Genomic DNA, 20,203 nt, shown 5'->3' on the forward strand with positions numbered 1-20,203 from the left:
CCTTGACTCTGTCACTCTCTGTTCTTTTTAAAAAAAAAACGAATCCCTCGATTAGATTCCAGTCTGTAACTCACTCCCGGGTATCTGTTATTCTATATATAAACCATCCTGAACCGCTCAATTAGATTCCAGTCTGTAACTCACTCCCGGGTATCTGTTATTCTATATATAAACCACCCCAAACCCCTCAATTAGATTCCAGTCTGTAACTCACTCCCGGGTATCTGTTATTCTATATATAAACCACCTATTAACCCCTCGATTAGAATCCAGTCTGTAACTTGCTCCCAGGTATCTGTTATTCTATATATAAACCACCCCGAACCCCTTGATTAGATTCCAGTCAGTAACTCACTCCCGGGTATCTGTTATTCTATATATAATCCACCCCGAACCCCTCGATTAGATTCCAGACTGTAACTCACTCCCGGGTATCTGTTATTCTATATATAAACCACCCTGAACCCCTCGATTAGATTCCAGTCTGTAACTCACTCCCGGGTATCTGTTATTCTATATATAAACCACCCTGAACCCCTCGATTAGATTCCAGTCTGTAACTCACTCCCGGGTATCTGTTATTCTATATCTAAACCCCTGAACCCCTCGATTAGATTCCAGTCTGGAACTCACTCCTGTTTATCTGTTATTCTATATATAAACCACCCAGAACCCCTCGATTAGATTCCAATCTGTAACTCACTCCCAGGTTTCTGTTATTCTATGTACAAACCACCCCGAAGCCCTCGATTATATTCCAGTCTGTAACTCACTCCCGGGTATCTGTTATTCTACATATAAACCAACCTGAACCCCTCGATTAGATTCCAGTCTGTCACTCACTCCCGGGTATCTATTATTCTACATGTAAACCACCCTGAACGCCTCGATTAGAATCCAGTCTGTAACTCACTCCCGGGTATTTGTTATTCTATATATAAACCATCCTGAACCCCTTGATTAGATTCCAGTCTGTAACTCACTCCCTGGTATCTGTTATTCTACATATAAACCACCCCGAACCCCTCGATTAGATTCCAGTCTGTAACTCACTCCCGGGTATCTGTTATTCTATATATAAACCACCCCGAACCCCTCGATTAGATTCTAGTCTGTAACTCCCTGGTATCTGTTATTCTATATATATAAACCACGCCGAACCCCTCGATTAGATTCCAGTCTGTAACCTACTCCCGGGTATCTGTTATTCTATATATATAAACCACCCTGAACCCCTTGATTCGATTCCAGTCTGTAACTCACTCCCTGGTATCTGTTATTCTACATATAAATCACCCCGAACCCCTCGATTAGAATCCAGTCTGTAACTCACTCCCGGGTATCTGTTATTCTATAAATAAACCACCCTGAACCCCTTGATTAGATTACAGTCTGTAACTCCCGGGCATCTGTTATTCTATATATAAACCACCCCGAACCCCTCGATTAGATTCCAATCTGTAACTCACTCCCAGGTTTCTGTTATTCTATGTACAAACCACCCCGAACCCCTCGATTAGATTCCAGTCTGTAACTCACTCCCTGGTATCTGGTATTCTACATATAAACCACCCCGAACCCTTCGATTAGATTCCAGTCTGTAACTCACTCCCGGGTATCTGTTATTCTATATATAAACCACCCTGAACACCTCGATTAGATTCCAGTCTGTAACTCGCTCCCGGGTATCTGTTATTCTATATATAAACCACCCTGAACCCCTCGATTAGATTCCAGTCTGTAACTCACTCCCGGGTATCTGTTATTCTATATATAAACCACCGCGAACCCATTGATTAGATTCTAGTCTGTAACTCACTCCCGGGTATCTGTTATTCTATATATAAACCACCCCGAACACCTCGATTAGATTCCAGTCTGTAACTCACTCCCGGGTATATGTTATTCTATATATAAACCACCCTGAACCCTTCGATTAGATTCCAGTCTGTAACTCACTCCTGGGTATCTGTTATTCTATATATAAAACATCCAGAACCCCTCGATTAGATTCCAATCTGTAACTCACTCCCAGGTTTCTGTTATTCTATATATAAACCCCTGAACCCCTCGATTAGATTCCAGTCTGTAACGCACTCCTGGGTATCTGTTATTCTATATATAAACCATCCAGAACCCCTCGATTAGATTCCAATCTGTAACTCACTCCCAGGTTTCTGTTATTCTATATATAAACCACCCAGAACCCCTCGATTAGATTCCAGTCTGTAACTCACTCCCGGGTATCTGTTATTCTATATATAAACCACCCCGAACACCTCGATTAGATTCCAGTCTGTAACTCACTCCCGGGTATCTGTTATTCTATATATAAACCACCCCAAACCCCTCGATTAGATTCCAGTCTGTAATTCACTCCAGAATAACTGCTAATATAAAGAGTGGTTCACGATTTGTCGATGTTCCTGGGAGTGTGTTAATATTTACAGGGGGATCTCCGGGGAGTGTGTCAGTATTTACAGGGGGCCCCCGGGGAGTGTGTCAGTATTTACAGGGTTTCCCCGGGGAGTGTGTCAGTATTTACAGGGGGTTCCCGGGGAGTGTGTCAGTATTTACAGGGGGTTCCCGGGGATTGTGTCAGTATTTACAGGGGGTCCCCGGGGAGTGTGTCAGTATTTACAGGGGGTCCCCGGGGAGTGTGTCAGTATTTACAGGGGGTCCCCGGGCAGTGTGTCAGTATTTACAGACGGTAACCGGGGAGTGTGTCAGTATTTACAGGGGGTCTCTGGGGAGCGTGTCAGTATTTACAGGGGCCCCCGGGGTGTGTGTCAGTATTTACAGGGGGTCCCCGGGGAGTATGTCAGTATTTACAGGGGGTCCCCGGGGAGTGTGTCAGTATTTACAGGGGGTTCCCCGGGGAGTGTGTCAGTATTTACAGGGGGTCCCCGGGGAGAGTATCAGTATTTACAGGAGGTCCCGGGGAGTGTGTCAGTATTTACAGGGGGTCCCCGGGGAGTGTGTCAGTATTTACAGGGAGTCCCCGGGGAGTGTGTCAGTATTTACAGGGGGGTCCCCGGGGAATGTGTCAGTATTTACAGGGGGTCCCCGGGGACTGTGTCAGTATTTACAGGGGGTTCCCGGGGAGTGTGTCAGTATTTACAGGGGGTCCCCGGGGAGTGTGTCAGTATTTACAGGGGGTTCCCGGGGACTGTGTCAGTATTTACAGGGTGTCCCTGGGGAGTGTGTCAGTATTTACAGGGGGGGGGTCCCCAGGGTGTGTGTCAGTATTTACAGGGGGTCCCCGGGGAGTGTGTCAGTATTTACAGGATGTCCCCGGGGAGTGTGTCAGTATTTACAGAGGGGTCCCCGGGGAGTGTGTCAGTATTTACAGGGGGTCCCCGGGTAGTGTGTCAGTATTTACAGGGGGTCCCGGGGAGTGTGTCAGTATTTACAGGGGGTTCCCCGGGGAGTGTGTCAGTATTTACAGGGGGTCCCCGGGGAGTGTGTCAGTATTTACAGGGAGTCCCCGGGGAGTGTGTCAGTATTTACAGGGGGGTCTCCGGGGAGTGTGTCAGTATTTACAGGGGGTCCCCGGGGAGTGTGTCAGTATTTACAAAGGGTCCCCGGGGAGTGTGTCAGTATTTACAGGGGGTCTCCGGGGAGTGTGTCAGTATTTACAGGGTGCCCCCGGGGAGTGTGTCAGTATTTACAGGGGGTCCCCGGGGAGTGTGTCAGTATTTACAGGGGGTTCCCGGGGAGTGTGTCAGTAATTACAGGGGGTCCCGGGGAGTGTGTCAGTAATAACAGGGGGTCCCCGGGGAGTGTATCAGTATTTACAGGGGGTTCCCGGGGAGTGTGTCAGTATTTACAGGGGGGCCCCCGGGGAGTGTGTCAGTATTTACAGGGTTTCCCCGGGGAGTGTGTCAGTATTTACAGGGGGTTCCCGGGGAGTGTGTCAGTATTTACAGGGGGTTCCCGGGGATTGTGTCAGTATTTACAGGGGGTCCCCGGGGAGTGTGTCAGTATTTACAGGGGGTCCCCGGGGAGTGTGTCAGTATTTACAGGGGGTCCCCGGGCAGTGTGTCAGTATTTACAGACGGTAACCGGGGAGTGTGTCAGTATTTACAGGGGGTCTCTGGGGAGCGTGTCAGTATTTACAGGGGCCCCCGGGGTGTGTGTCAGTATTTACAGGGGGTCCCCGGGGAGTATGTCAGTATTTACAGGGGGTCCCCGGGGAGTGTGTCAGTATTTACAGGGGGTTCCCCGGGGAGTGTGTCAGTATTTACAGGGGGTCCCCGGGGAGAGTATCAGTATTTACAGGAGGTCCCGGGGAGTGTGTCAGTATTTACAGGGGGTCCCCGGGGAGTGTGTCAGTATTTACAGGGAGTCCCCGGGGAGTGTGTCAGTATTTACAGGGGGGTCCCCGGGGAATGTGTCAGTATTTACAGGGGGTCCCCGGGGACTGTGTCAGTATTTACAGGGGGTTCCCGGGGAGTGTGTCAGTATTTACAGGGGGTCCCCGGGGAGTGTGTCAGTATTTACAGGGGGTTCCCGGGGACTGTGTCAGTATTTACAGGGTGTCCCTGGGGAGTGTGTCAGTATTTACAGGGGGGGGGTCCCCAGGGTGTGTGTCAGTATTTACAGGGGGTCCCCGGGGAGTGTGTCAGTATTTACAGGATGTCCCCGGGGAGTGTGTCAGTATTTACAGAGGGGTCCCCGGGGAGTGTGTCAGTATTTACAGGGGGTCCCCGGGTAGTGTGTCAGTATTTACAGGGGGTCCCGGGGAGTGTGTCAGTATTTACAGGGGGTTCCCCGGGGAGTGTGTCAGTATTTACAGGGGGTCCCCGGGGAGTGTGTCAGTATTTACAGGGAGTCCCCGGGGAGTGTGTCAGTATTTACAGGGGGGTCTCCGGGGAGTGTGTCAGTATTTACAGGGGGTCCCCGGGGAGTGTGTCAGTATTTACAAAGGGTCCCCGGGGAGTGTGTCAGTATTTACAGGGGGTCTCCGGGGAGTGTGTCAGTATTTACAGGGTGCCCCCGGGGAGTGTGTCAGTATTTACAGGGGGTCCCCGGGGAGTGTGTCAGTATTTACAGGGGGTTCCCGGGGAGTGTGTCAGTAATTACAGGGGGTCCCGGGGAGTGTGTCAGTAATAACAGGGGGTCCCCGGGGAGTGTGTCAGTATTTACAGGGGGCTCCCGGGGAGTGTGTCAGTAATTACAGGGGGTTCCCGGGGAGTGTGTCAGTATTTACAGGGGGTCCCCGGGGAGTGTGTCAGTGTTTACAGGGGGTTCCCGGGGAGTGTGTCAGTATTTACAGGGGGTTCCCGGGGAGTGTGTCAGTATTTACAGGGGGTCCCGGGGAGTGTGTTAGTATTTACAGGGAGTCCCCGGGGAGTGTGTCTGTATTTACAGGGGGTCTCCGGGGAGTGTGTCAGTATTTACAGGGGGGTCCCCGAGGAGTGTGTCAGTATTTGCAGTGGGTCCCCGGGGAGTGTGTCAGTATTTACAGGGGGTCCCCGGGGATTGTGTCAGTATTTACAGGGGGTCCCCGTGGGAGTGTGTCAGTATTTACAGGGGGTCCCCGGGGAGTGTGTCAGTATTTACAGGGGGGTCCCCGAGGAGTGTGTCAGTATTTACAGAGGGTCCCCGGGGAGTGTGTCAGTATTTATAGGGGGTCCCCGGGGAGTGTGTCAGTATTTATAGGGGGTCCCCGGGGAGTGTGTCAGTATTTACAGGGGGTCCCCGGGGAGTGTGTCAGTATTTACAGGGGGTTCCCGGGGCGTGTGTCAGTATTTACAGGATGTCCCCGGGGAGTGTGTCAGTATTTACAGGGGTCCCCGGGGAGTGTGTCAGTATTTACAGGAGGTCCCCGGGGAGTGTGTCAGTATTTACAGGGGGTTCCCGGGGAGTGTGTCAGTATTTACAGGATGTCCCCGGGGAGTGTGTCAGTATTTACAGGGGGTTCCCGGGGAGTGTGTCAGTATTGACAGGGGGTCCCCGGGGAGAGTATCAGTATTTACAGGGGGTCCCCGGGGAGTGTGTCAGTATTTACAGGGGGTCCCCGGAGAGTGTGTCAGTATTTACAGGGGGTCCCCGGGGAGTGTGTCAGTATTTACAGGGGGGTCCCCGAGGAGTGTGTCAGTATTTACAGGGGGTCCCGGGGAGTGTGTCAGTATTTACAGGGGGTCCCCGGGGAGTGTGTCAGTATTTACAGGGGGGGGGTCCCCGGGGTGTGTGTCTGTATTTACAGTGGGTCCCCGGGGAGTGTGTCAGTATTTACAGGGGGCCCGGGGAGTGTGTCAGTATTTACAGGGGGTCCCCGGGGAGTGTGTCAGTATTTACAGGGGGTTCCCGGGGACTGTGTCAGTATTTACAGGGTGTCCCTGGGGAGTGTGTCAGTATTTACAGGGGGGGGGTCCCCAGGGTGTGTGTCAGTATTTACAGGGGGTCCCCGGGGAGTGTGTCAGTATTTACAGGATGTCCCCGGGGAGTGTGTCAGTATTTACAGAGGGGTCCCCGGGGAGTGTGTCAGTATTTACAGGGGGTCCCCGGGTAGTGTGTCAGTATTTACAGGGGGTCCCGGGGAGTGTGTCAGTATTTACAGGGGGTTCCCCGGGGAGTGTGTCAGTATTTACAGGGGGTCCCCGGGGAGTGTGTCAGTATTTACAGGGAGTCCCCGGGGAGTGTGTCAGTATTTACAGGGGGGTCTCCGGGGAGTGTGTCAGTATTTACAGGGGGTCCCCGGGGAGTGTGTCAGTATTTACAAAGGGTCCCCGGGGAGTGTGTCAGTATTTACAGGGGGTCTCCGGGGAGTGTGTCAGTATTTACAGGGTGCCCCCGGGGAGTGTGTCAGTATTTACAGGGGGTCCCCGGGGAGTGTGTCAGTATTTACAGGGGGTTCCCGGGGAGTGTGTCAGTAATTACAGGGGGTCCCGGGGAGTGTGTCAGTAATAACAGGGGGTCCCCGGGGAGTGTGTCAGTATTTACAGGGGGCTCCCGGGGAGTGTGTCAGTAATTACAGGGGGTTCCCGGGGAGTGTGTCAGTATTTACAGGGGGTCCCCGGGGAGTGTGTCAGTGTTTACAGGGGGTTCCCGGGGAGTGTGTCAGTATTTACAGGGGGTTCCCGGGGAGTGTGTCAGTATTTACAGGGGGTCCCGGGGAGTGTGTTAGTATTTACAGGGAGTCCCCGGGAGTGTGTCTGTATTTACAGGGGGTCTCCGGGGAGTGTGTCAGTATTTACAGGGGGGTCCCCGAGGAGTGTGTCAGTATTTGCAGTGGGTCCCCGGGGAGTGTGTCAGTATTTACAGGGGGTCCCGGGGATTGTGTCAGTATTTACAGGGGGTCCCCGTGGGAGTGTGTCAGTATTTACAGGGGGTCCCCGGGGAGTGTGTCAGTATTTACAGGGGGGTCCCCGAGGAGTGTGTCAGTATTTACAGAGGGTCCCCGGGGAGTGTGTCAGTATTTATAGGGGGTCCCCGGGGAGTGTGTCAGTATTTATAGGGGGTCCCCGGGGAGTGTGTCAGTATTTACAGGGGGTCCCCGGGGAGTGTGTCAGTATTTACAGGGGGTTCCCGGGGCGTGTGTCAGTATTTACAGGATGTCCCCGGGGAGTGTGTCAGTATTTACAGGGGTCCCCGGGGAGTGTGTCAGTATTTACAGGAGGTCCCCGGGGAGTGTGTCAGTATTTACAGGGGGTTCCCGGGGAGTGTGTCAGTATTTACAGGATGTCCCCGGGGAGTGTGTCAGTATTTACAGGGGGTTCCCGGGGAGTGTGTCAGTATTGACAGGGGGTCCCCGGGGAGAGTATCAGTATTTACAGGGGGTCCCCGGGGAGTGTGTCAGTATTTACAGGGGGTCCCCGGAGAGTGTGTCAGTATTTACAGGGGGTCCCCGGGGAGTGTGTCAGTATTTACAGGGGGGTCCCCGAGGAGTGTGTCAGTATTTACAGGGGGTCCCGGGGAGTGTGTCAGTATTTACAGGGGGTCCCCGGGGAGTGTGTCAGTATTTACAGGGGGGGGGTCCCCGGGGTGTGTGTCTGTATTTACAGTGGGTCCCCGGGGAGTGTGTCAGTATTTACAGGGGGTCCCCGGGGAGTGTGTCAGTATTTACAGGGGGTCCCCGGGGAGTGTGTCAGTATTTACAGGGGGTCCCCGGGGAGTGTGTCAGTATTTACTGGGAGTCCCCGGGGAATGTGTCAGTATTTACAGGGGGTCCCCGGGTGTTTGTAAGTATTTACAGGGGGTTCCCGGGGAGTGTGTCAGTATTTACAGGGGGTTCCCGGGGAGTGTGTCAGTATTTACAGGGGGTCCCCGGGGAGTGGGTCAGTATTTACAGGGGACCACGGGGAGTGTGTCAGTATTTACAGGGCGTCTCCAGGGAGTGTGTCAGTATTTACAGGCGGTCCCCGGGGAGTGTGTCAGTATTTACAGGGAGTCTCCGGGGAGTGTGTCAGTATTTACAGGGGGTCCCCGGGGAGTGTGTCAGTATTTACAGGAGGTCCCCGGGGAGTGTGACAGTATTTACAGGGGGTCCCCGGGGAGTGTGTCAGTATTTACAGGGGGTTCCCGGGGAGTGTGTCAGTATTTACAGGGGGTCCCCGGGGAGTGTGTCAGTATTTACAGAGGGTCCCCGGGGAGTGTGTCAGTATTTACAGGGAGTCCCCGGGGAGTGTGTCAGTATTTACAGGGGGTCCCCGGGGAGTGTGTCAGTATTTACAGGGGGTCCCCGGGGAGTGTGTCAGTATTTACAGGGGGTTCCCGGGGAGTGTGTCAGTATTTACAGGGGGGTCCCCGGGGAGTGTGTCAGTATTTACAGGTGGTTCCCGGGGAGTGTGTCAGTATTTACAGAGGGTTCCCGGGGAGTGTGTCAGTATTTACAGGGGGTTCCCTGGGAGTGTGTCTGTATTTACAGGCGGTCCCCGGGGAGTGTGTCAGTATTTACAGAGGGTCCCGGGGAGTGTGTCAGTATTTACAGGGGGGTCCCCGGGGTGTGTGTCAGTATTTACAGGGGGTCCCCGGGGAGTGTGTCAGTATTTACAGACGGTAACCGGGGAGTGTGTCAGTATTTACAGGGGGTCTCTGGGGAGCGTGTCAGTATTTACAGGGGCCCCCGGGGTGTGTGTCAGTATTTACAGGGGGTCCCCGGGGAGTATGTCAGTATTTACAGGGGGTCCCCGGGGAGTGTGTCAGTATTTACAGGGGGTTCCCCGGGGAGTGTGTCAGTATTTACAGGGGGTCCCCGGGGAGAGTATCAGTATTTACAGGAGGTCCCGGGGAGTGTGTCAGTATTTACAGGGGGTCCCCGGGGAGTGTGTCAGTATTTACAGGGAGTCCCCGGGGAGTGTGTCAGTATTTACAGGGGGGTCCCCGGGGAATGTGTCAGTATTTACAGGGGGTCCCCGGGGACTGTGTCAGTATTTACAGGGGGTTCCCGGGGAGTGTGTCAGTATTTACAGGGGGTCCCCGGGGAGTGTGTCAGTATTTACAGGGGGTTCCCGGGGACTGTGTCAGTATTTACAGGGTGTCCCTGGGGAGTGTGTCAGTATTTACAGGGGGGGGGTCCCCAGGGTGTGTGTCAGTATTTACAGGGGGTCCCCGGGGAGTGTGTCAGTATTTACAGGATGTCCCCGGGGAGTGTGTCAGTATTTACAGAGGGGTCCCCAGGGAGTGTGTCAGTATTTACAGGGGGTCCCCGGGTAGTGTGTCAGTATTTACAGGGGGTCCCGGGGAGTGTGTCAGTATTTACAGGGGGTTCCCCGGGGAGTGTGTCAGTATTTACAGGGGGTCCCCGGGGAGTGTGTCAGTATTTACAGGGAGTCCCCGGGGAGTGTGTCAGTATTTACAGGGGGGTCTCCGGGGAGTGTGTCAGTATTTACAGGGGGTCCCCGGGGAGTGTGTCAGTATTTACAAAGGGTCCCCGGGGAGTGTGTCAGTATTTACAGGGGGTCTCCGGGGAGTGTGTCAGTATTTACAGGGTGCCCCCGGGGAGTGTGTCAGTATTTACAGGGGGTCCCCGGGGAGTGTGTCAGTATTTACAGGGGGTTCCCGGGGAGTGTGTCAGTAATTACAGGGGGTCCCGGGGAGTGTGTCAGTAATAACAGGGGGTCCCCGGGGAGTGTGTCAGTATTTACAGGGGGCTCCCGGGGAGTGTGTCAGTAATTACAGGGGGTTCCCGGGGAGTGTGTCAGTATTTACAGGGGGTCCCCGGGGAGTGTGTCAGTGTTTACAGGGGGTTCCCGGGGAGTGTGTCAGTATTTACAGGGGGTTCCCGGGGAGTGTGTCAGTATTTACAGGGGGTCCCGGGGAGTGTGTTAGTATTTACAGGGAGTCCCCGGGGAGTGTGTCTGTATTTACAGGGGGTCTCCGGGGAGTGTGTCAGTATTTACAGGGGGGTCCCCGAGGAGTGTGTCAGTATTTGCAGTGGGTCCCCGGGGAGTGTGTCAGTATTTACAGGGGGTCCCCGGGGATTGTGTCAGTATTTACAGGGGGTCCCCGTGGGAGTGTGTCAGTATTTACAGGGGGTCCCCGGGGAGTGTGTCAGTATTTACAGGGGGGTCCCCGAGGAGTGTGTCAGTATTTACAGAGGGTCCCCGGGGAGTGTGTCAGTATTTATAGGGGGTCCCCGGGGAGTGTGTCAGTATTTATAGGGGGTCCCCGGGGAGTGTGTCAGTATTTACAGGGGGTCCCCGGGGAGTGTGTCAGTATTTACAGGGGGTTCCCGGGGCGTGTGTCAGTATTTACAGGATGTCCCCGGGGAGTGTGTCAGTATTTACAGGGGTCCCCGGGGAGTGTGTCAGTATTTACAGGAGGTCCCCGGGGAGTGTGTCAGTATTTACAGGGGGTTCCCGGGGAGTGTGTCAGTATTTACAGGATGTCCCCGGGGAGTGTGTCAGTATTTACAGGGGGTTCCCGGGGAGTGTGTCAGTATTTACAGGGGGTCCCCGGGGAGAGTATCAGTATTTACAGGGGGTCCCCGGGGAGTGTGTCAGTATTTACAGGGGGTCCCCGGAGAGTGTGTCAGTATTTACAGGGGGTCCCCGGGGAGTGTGTCAGTATTTACAGGGGGGTCCCCGAGGAGTGTGTCAGTATTTACAGGGGGTCCCGGGGAGTGTGTCAGTATTTACAGGGGGTCCCCGGGGAGTGTGTCAGTATTTACAGGGGGGGGGTCCCCGGGGTGTGTGTCTGTATTTACAGTGGGTCCCCGGGGAGTGTGTCAGTATTTACAGGGGGTCCCCGGGGAGTGTGTCAGTATTTACAGGGGGTCCCCGGGGAGTGTGTCAGTATTTACAGGGGGTCCCCGGGGAGTGTGTCAGTATTTACTGGGAGTCCCCGGGGAATGTGTCAGTATTTACAGGGGGTCCCCGGTGTTTGTAAGTATTTACAGGGGGTTCCCGGGGAGTGTGTCAGTATTTACAGGGGGTTCCCGGGGAGTGTGTCAGTATTTACAGGGGGTCCCCGGGGAGTGGGTCAGTATTTACAGGGGACCACGGGGAGTGTGTCAGTATTTACAGGGCGTCTCCAGGGAGTGTGTCAGTATTTACAGGCGGTCCCCGGGGAGTGTGTCAGTATTTACAGGGAGTCTCCGGGGAGTGTGTCAGTATTTACAGGGGGTCCCCGGGGAGTGTGTCAGTATTTACAGGAGGTCCCCGGGGAGTGTGACAGTATTTACAGGGGGTCCCCGGGGAGTGTGTCAGTATTTACAGGGGGTTCCCGGGGAGTGTGTCAGTATTTACAGGGGGTCCCCGGGGAGTGTGTCAGTATTTACAGAGGGTCCCCGGGGAGTGTGTCAGTATTTACAGGGAGTCCCCGGGGAGTGTGTCAGTATTTACAGGGGGTCCCCGGGGAGTGTGTCAGTATTTACAGGGGGTCCCCGGGGAGTGTGTCAGTATTTACAGGGGGTTCCCGGGGAGTGTGTCAGTATTTACAGGGGGGTCCCCGGGGAGTGTGTCAGTATTTACAGGTGGTTCCCGGGGAGTGTGTCAGTATTTACAGAGGGTTCCCGGGGAGTGTGTCAGTATTTACAGGGGGTTCCCTGGGAGTGTGTCTGTATTTACAGGCGGTCCCCGGGGAGTGTGTCAGTATTTACAGAGGGTCCCGGGGAGTGTGTCAGTATTTACAGGGGGGTCCCCGGGGTGTGTGTCAGTATTTACAGGGGGTCCCCGGGGAGTGTGTCAGTATTTACAGGGGGTTCCCGGGGAGTGTGTCAGTATTTACAGGGGGTCCCCGGGGAGTGTGTCAGTATTTACAGGGGGTCTCCGGGGAGTGTGTCAGTATTTACAGGGGGTCACCGGGGAGTGTGTCAGTATTTACAGGGGGGTCCCGGGGAGTGTGTCAGTATTTACAGGGGGTCCCCGGGGAGTGTGTCAGTATTTACAGGGGGGTCCCGGGGAGTGTGTCAGTATTTACATGGGGTTCCCGGGGAGTGTGACAGTATTTACAGGGGGTCCCCGGGGAGTGTGTCAGTATTTACAGGGGGTCCCCGGGGAGTGTGTCAGTATTTACAGGGAGTCCCCGGGGAGTGTGTCAGTATTTATAGGGGGTCCCCGGGGAGTGTGTCAGTATTTACAGGGAGTCCCCGGGGAGTGTGTCAGTATTTACAGGGGGGTCGCGTGGAGTGTGTCAGTATTTACAAGGGGTCCCCGGGGAGTGTGTCAGTATTTACAGGGGGGTCCCGGGGAGGGTGTCAGTATTTACAGGGGGGTCCCGGGGAGTGTGTCAGTATTTACAGGGTGGTCCCCGGGGAGTGTGTCAGTATTTACAGGGAATCCCCGGGGAGTGTGTCAGGATTTACAGGGGGTCCCGGGGAGTGTGGGGACTGTGCAATATTGACAATAAACGAAGTGCAGTGCCGATAACATTCAATTCCTGATGAGAATTGTGAGCAGCTTGGGTTTTGCTCTGTAAGATAGCTTCATATCACTCTCAACATTACTAGATAACACTTTTCTAAACATAAGTGACACAAGTCAGGAGTGTGAGGGAATACTCTCCACTCGCCTGGATGAGCGCGGCTCCCAACGACACTCGAGAAGCTCGACACCATCCAGGACAAAGCAGCCCCGCTCGATCGACACGCTAACCACAAACATTCGCTCCCTCCACCCCCCCGACGCACAGCGGCAGCCGTGCGCACCGTCTACAAGACGCCCCGAAGCCACTCGCTCCTTCGACAGCACCTTCCAAACCTGCCACCGTCTAGAAGGACGAGGGCAGCAGATCCACGGGGAATACCCCCACCTGCAAGTTTCCCCCGTCCGAGCCGCTCGCCATCCCGACTCGGAAATATATCGGCCGTTCCTTCGCTGTGGCTGGGGTCACAATCCTGCGAACTCCCTCCCTAACAGCACGGTGGGTGTGCCTGCACCACGCGGGGACTGCGGCGGGTTCAAGGTGGCGGCTCACCCACCGCCTTCTCGAGGGACGATTAGGGATGGCCGTCAAAGCAGAGAGCAGGGAGTGTGGGAGCCGTTTTATATAATCCTACCTCCTCCTCTTTCCGCCGCCTTCCTCCATGAGGGGGCATGATTGCCCTGATCACCCCTGCCCTTGACATGCCCGAGGTGCCCGGGGCATTGCCCATGCCCAGGTGTGGGTAGGGGTAGGTTCTCGGGTAGAGGTTTGATGTGGAGCTGGTGATGACGGTGGGCTGCACCATCCACTGGAGGTCCTGGCTGCTGGTGATGGTGGTCAACGATGGCACAGCTGTGCCCGCCCCACACATGGGCATGTTATACTTCTGAAAGGGAAAGAAAGATGGTTCAAGCACCTTAATCGCTAACCGTCGCTCAATTGATGAATTAAACATCCACAACAGCCGCCTCCCACCCCCGTCTTCATCTCCCCCCCCCCCTTTGCCCGCATCACCCTATCCTCCTATTCCTCTCTCCCTCATTTTTAATCCAGCTTCTCCCTCCCGTAAATGTATCAACGCCATACACCTCGAGCTCTCCCTGTGGGAGCGAGTTCCACATTCTCCCCCACTCCCTGTGGGAGCGAGTCCCACATTCTCCCCCACTCCCTGTGGGAGCGAGTCCCACATTCTCCCCCACTCCCTGTGGGAGCGAGTCCCACATTCTCCCCCACTCCCTGTGGGAGCGAGTCCCACATTCTCCCCCACTCCCCGTGGGAGTGAGTTCCACATTCTCCCCCACTCCCCGTGGGAGTGAGTTCCACATTCTCCCCCACTCCCCGTGGGAGTGAGTTCCACATTCTCCCCACTCCCTGTGGGAGTGAGTTCCACATTCTCCCCCACTCCCTGTGGGAGCGAGTCCCACATTCTCCCCCACTCCCTGTGGGAGAGAGTCCCACATTCTCCCCCACTCCCAGTTGGAGCGAGTTCCACATTCTGCTCACTCCCCGTGGGAGCGAGTTCCACATTCTCCCCACTCCCTGTGGCAGCGAGTCCCACATTCTCCCCCACTCCCTTGTGGGAGCGAGTTGCACATTCCCTCATTACTGATCCTCTGACAGTGCAGCACTCCGTCAGTACTGACCCTCTGACAGTGCGGCACTCCCTCAGTACTGACCCTCTGACAGTGCAGCGCTCCCTCAGTACTGACCCTCTGACAGTGCGGCACTCCCTCAGTACTGACCCTCCGACAGTGCAGCGCTCCCTCAGCACTGACCCTCTGACAGTGCAGCGCTCCCTCAGTACTGACCCTCCGACAGTGCATCACTCCCTCAGTACTGGCCCTCCGACAGTGCAGCACTCCCTCAGTACTGACCCTCCGACAGTGCAGCACTCCCTCAGTACTGACCCTTCCACAGTGCAGCACTCCCTCAGTACTGACCCTCCGACAGTGCAGCACTCCCTCAGTACCAACCCTCTGACATTGCAGCACTCCCTCAGTACTGACCCTCTGACAGTGCGGCACTCCCTCAGTACTGACCCTCTGACAGTGCAGCACTCCCTCACTACTGACCCTCTGACAGTGTAGCACTCCCTCAGTACTGACCCTCTGACAGTGCGGCACTCCCTCAGTACTGACCCTCTGTCAGTGCAGCACTCCCTCAGTACTGACCCTCTGACAGTGCGGCACTCCCTCAGTACTGACCCTCTGACAGTGCAGCACTCCCTCAGTACTGATCCTCTGACAGTGCGGCACTTCCTCAGTACTGACCCTCTGACATTGCGGCACTCCCTCAGTACTGACCCTCTGACAGTGCAGCACTCCCTCAGTACTGACCCTCTGACAGTGCAGCACTCCCTCAGTACTGACCCTCTGACAGTGCAGCACTCCCTCAGTATTGACCCTCTGACAGTGCGGCGCTCCCTCAGTACTGACCCTCTGACAGTGCGGCACTCCCTCAGTACTGACCCTCTGACAGTGCAGCACTCCCTCAGTACTGACCCTCTGACAGTGCGGCACTCCCTCAGTACTGACCCTCTGACAGTGCAGCACTCCCTCAGTACTGACCCTCTGACAGTGCAGCACTCCCTCAGTACTGACCCTCTGACAGTGCGGCACTCCCTCAGTACTGACCCTCTGACAGTGCAGCACTCCCTCAGTACTGACCCTCTGACAGTGCAGCACTCCCTCAGTACTGACCCTCTGACAGTGCGGCGCTCCCTCAGCACTGACCCTCTGACAGTGCAGCACTCCCTCAGTACTGACCCTCTGACAGTGCGGCACTCCCTCAGTACTGACCCTCTGACAGTGCGGCACACCCTCAGTACTGACCCTCTAACAGTGCGGCACTCCCTCAGTACTGACTCTCTGACAGTGCAGCACTCCCTCAGTACTGACCCTCTGACAGTGCAGCACTCCCTCATTACTGACCCTCTGACAGTGCTGCACAGTTTGATTCCCTGGAGTGGGGCCCGTCCGATTCAGAGGTGAGAGAGAGAGTGAGAGAGAGAGAGTGAGAGAGAGAGAGTGAGAGAGAGAGAGTGAGAGAGAGAGAGTGAGAGAGAGAGAGTGAGAGAGAGAGAGTGAGAGAGAGAGTGAGAGAGAGAGAGAGAGAGAGAGAGAGTGAGAGAGAGAGTGAGAGAGAGAGAGAGAGAGAGAGAGAGTGAGAGAGAGAGTGAGAGAGAGAGAGTGAGAGAGAGAGAGTGAGAGAGAGAGTGAGAGAGAGAGAGAGAGAGAGAGTGAGAGAGAGAGTGAGAGAGAGAGAGAGAGAGAGAGAGAGAGTGAGAGAGAGAGAGTGAGAGAGAGAGAGTGAGAGAGAGAGTGAGAGAGAGAGAGTGAGAGAGAGAGAGAGAGCGAGAGAGAGATCAACCCACTAAGCCATAACAGTGAAATATTACGAAAAATACGATGATAACGCAGAGCACAGTTTCAAATCCTCTCGCGTTACCGGGACGGGGAGTCTGTGCGGTGGTGGGTGGAGAGGCTCCTCAACTGGAACAGAGAATTTGTGCCTGTAAGCTGTCCCTGAGCTGTTCGCGACTGACACACCGTCTTAACCATGTGGACATTTCGACAGGAAGAGTTCCTGCGGGACATGTGATCCAGGAGCGATCTGACAGCGGCGTCCCGCCCTGTCGTTCGAAGCTCGCACACTCTCTTTCCCTCTGGTCCCGCCGCCCAGTCACTCTCTCCCTCTCTAACCCGGCCTCGCTGCTCTCACTTTCGTTTCTCAGTGTTTCCTCCCTGCTTTCTGCCATCGTTCCCCCCCCCCCTCCCCCCCCGGTATCGGTTTCTGTGGTTCTGCGTTCCCCTGTGACTGGAGGCTGACCAGAGATGGTGATTTGAGACCGGGAGGGCAGCACGGTACCACAGCCGTTAGCACTGTTGCTTCACAGCTCCAGGATCCCGGGTGCGATTCCCGGCTTGGGTCACTGTCTGTGCGGAGTCCGCACGTTCTCCCCGTGTCTGCGAGGGTTTCCTCCGGGTGCTCCGGTTTCCTCCCACAAGTCCCGAAAGACGTGCTTATTGGGTGAATTCTCCCTCCGTGTAACCGAACAGGCGCCGGAATGTGGCGACGAGGGGCTTTTCACAGTAACTTCATTGCCGCGTTAATGTGAGCCGACTTGTGACAGTAAAGATTATTATTAGACGGGAGACCAGGGGTTGACAGGACCAACCAGGGCAGGTCTGGAGGCTGCAGTGACAGATTCCGCTCCCAGGGCCGAGATCAAGTACAGACCGGATCCCGGGACAGGCTGAGACTGGATTAGATAAACCACACGCATGCTATCACAGGTCACACACACACGGCCTGGATCACACACAGACTGGGTCGCAGGTCACACATATAGACAGGGTCACAGGTCACACGCACACAGACTGGGTCACAGGTCACACACACAGACTGGGTCGCAGGTCACACACACAGACTGGGTCACACACAGACTGGATCACAGGTCACACACAGACTGGGTCACAGGTCACACACACACGGACTGGATCACAGGTCACACACACAGACTGGATCATAGGTCACACACAGACTGGGTCACAGGTCACACACAGACTGGATCACAGGGCACACACACACACAGAGCCTGGATCACAGGTGACCCACACACAGACTGGGTCACAGGTCACACACACACAGACTGGGTCACAGGTCACACACACAGACTGGGTCACAGGTCACACACACACAGACTGGGTCACAGGTCACACACACACAGACTGGGTCACAGGTCACACACACACAGACTGGGTCACAGGTCACACACAGACTGGGTCACAGGTCACACACACACAGACTGGATCGCAGGTCACACACTCACAGACTGGTTCACAGGTCACACACACACAGACTGGATCACAGGTCACACACACACAGACTGGGTCACAGGTCACTCACAGACTGGATCACAGGTCACACACAGACTGGGTCACAGGTCACACACACAGACTGGATCACAGGTCACACATACAGACTGGATCACAGGTCACACACACAGACTGGGTCACAGGTCACACACACACAGACTGGATCACAGGTCACACACACACAGACTGGGTCACAGGTCACACAAACACAGACTGGGTCACGGGTCACACACACACAGACTGGGTCACAGGTCACACAGACACAGACTGGGTCACAGGTCACACACACACAGACTGGATCACAGGTCACACAGACACAGACTGGGTCACAGGTCACACACACACAGACTGGATCGCAGGTCACACACACACAGACTGGTTCACAGGTCACACACACAGACTGGGTCACAGGTCACACACACACAGACTGGATCACAGGTCACACACACAGACTGGGTCACAGGTCACACACAGACTGGATCACAGGTCACACACACACCGACTGAGTCACAGGTCACACACACACAGACTGGGTCACAGGTCACACACAGACTGGATCACAGGTCACACAGACACAGACTGGGTCACAGGTCACACACACACAGACTGGATCGCAGGTCACACACACACAGACTGGTTCACAGGTCACACACACAGACTGGGTCACAGGTCACACACACAGACTGGGTCACAGGTCACAAACACACAGACTGGGTCACAGGTCACACACAGACTGGATCACAGGTCACCCACACACAGACTGGGTCACAGGTCACACAGACTGGGTCACAGGTCACACACACACAGACTGGTTCACAGGTCACACACACAGACTGGGTCACAGGTCACACACACAGACTGGATCACAGGTCTCACACACAGACTGGGTCACAGGTCACACAGACTGGGTCACATGTCACACACCCACAGACTGGGTCACAGGTCACATAGACAGAACCCCCCCACCCCCGACCCCAGCTCCTTACCTGATGTGTAGCCCTGGAGGTGGCTGGGCCGTTGTAGGGCCCGGTACCTCTGTAGCCGCCCGGGAACATGCTGGCCGTCTGATTGTACCAACTCTCTGGCTGCCTCTGTCTGTGTCAGGGATTAGTTCAATTCCCTGCGTGGGGTGACTCACAGGTTTGACAGTATCCTCCCATTGACAGCTCATCGGTGATCTCCCCACCCCAGCCTCAGGGCTCTGGGAGTGAGGGGGGGAGAACTCCGATTAAACCACACGGCATAGAAATCCTCTATATCTCCCCCAGTCTGCGTAAAGACCCCCCTTTCATCATTGAGACCTACTTCATTCATTCGCTAAAGATCTGCTGCGAGTGTTCTCTCGATTCGGTGTGTGCTTGCCAAATTGATTTATTGCAGTCCAGTTTGGCTTCACTTTATTCGATTGCAACCTGTTGCAATTTCCCCCCGTGCTGACACACATGCCCATATATGGTGGGAGTTCCTGCTAGAGGGAATCCCTCAGTACACTCGCTGGCTTTCCCGCTCCCTGCTCGCCTCTGTCTCCTCTCCACTGGACCATGTTTTTGAAAATAAATTTAGAGTACCCAATTCTGTCCCCCCCCCCCCAATTAAGGGGGCAATTTAGCGTGGCCAATTCACCTAACCTTGCACGTCTTTTTGGGTTGTGGGGAGTGAGACCCGAGCAGACACGGGGAGAATGTGCAAACTCCACACGGACAGCGACCCGGGGCCGGGATCGAACCCGAGTCCTCGGCGCCGTGAGGCAGCCTCGCCACCGCACCGCCCTCTTACACATGTTTTAAGGAAGGGGTCAAGTTCCTTAATGCAGTGGTCTCTAGCCAGCCTCGGTCTCTGGCTCAGTGTTAATCTTCCTCTTCGCAATCACTCAAAATGTTTCCTCCATCCCTAACTTCTGGCACTCAGACTCACACTCGCATAATAATAATCTTTATTGTCACAAGTAGGCTTACATTAACACTGCAATAAAGTTACAGTGAAAATCCCCTCGTCGCCACATTCCGGCGCCTGGTCGGGTACACGGAGGGAGAATTCAGAATGTCCAATTCACCCAACAAGCACGTCTTTCGGGATTTGTGGGAGGAAACCAGAGCGCCCGGAGGAAACCCACGCAGACACGGGGAGAACGTGCAGATTCCGCACAGACAGTGACCCAAGCCCGGGAATCGAACCCGGGACCCTGATGCTGTGAAGCAACAGTGCTAACCGCTGTGCCGTACATATACTCACAGACACTCTTCCACACTCACACTCTTGCATTAAACACAGACACGCTCGCACACTATCACACTCACAATCAAACACACATGCTCTGTCACACGCTCAAACACAGACACTCTCTTACACACACACTTGAACACACACCCTCTCACACTCACACCCACACACCCTCTCACACTCACACACCCTCTCATACTCACATTGACACTCATACATTCGCATTTACACACACACTCACATTTACACACAGACACACACAATTTGCACACACACACACATTTACACACACTATC

General features: G+C 54.9%; 2 protein-coding genes across 2 annotated transcripts in view; one reads left to right on the forward strand and one right to left on the reverse strand.

The window, feature by feature from the left end:
* Positions 1-19,632, reverse strand: part of fosl1a (FOS like 1, AP-1 transcription factor subunit a) — a 36,573-nt gene extending 16,941 nt beyond the window's left edge. Inside the window, exons 1-2 of the mRNA XM_072489439.1 lie at positions 18,674-19,632; positions 13,445-13,696 (exon numbers count right to left, since the gene is read on the reverse strand). Coding sequence (XP_072345540.1) covers positions 13,445-13,696; positions 18,674-18,742 — 321 coding nt within the window. The 5' untranslated portion in view covers positions 18,743-19,632. The remainder of the gene's footprint in view (positions 1-13,444; positions 13,697-18,673) is intronic.
* LOC140400210 (neurexin-2-like) overlaps positions 1-20,203 on the forward strand; it is a 2,085,493-nt gene that overhangs the window by 244,134 nt on the left and 1,821,156 nt on the right. The gene's annotated exons all lie outside the window — the stretch shown is intronic.

This window comes from Scyliorhinus torazame, chromosome 24 (genome assembly GCF_047496885.1).
Source record: "Scyliorhinus torazame isolate Kashiwa2021f chromosome 24, sScyTor2.1, whole genome shotgun sequence".
NCBI lineage: Eukaryota > Metazoa > Chordata > Chondrichthyes > Carcharhiniformes > Scyliorhinidae > Scyliorhinus > Scyliorhinus torazame.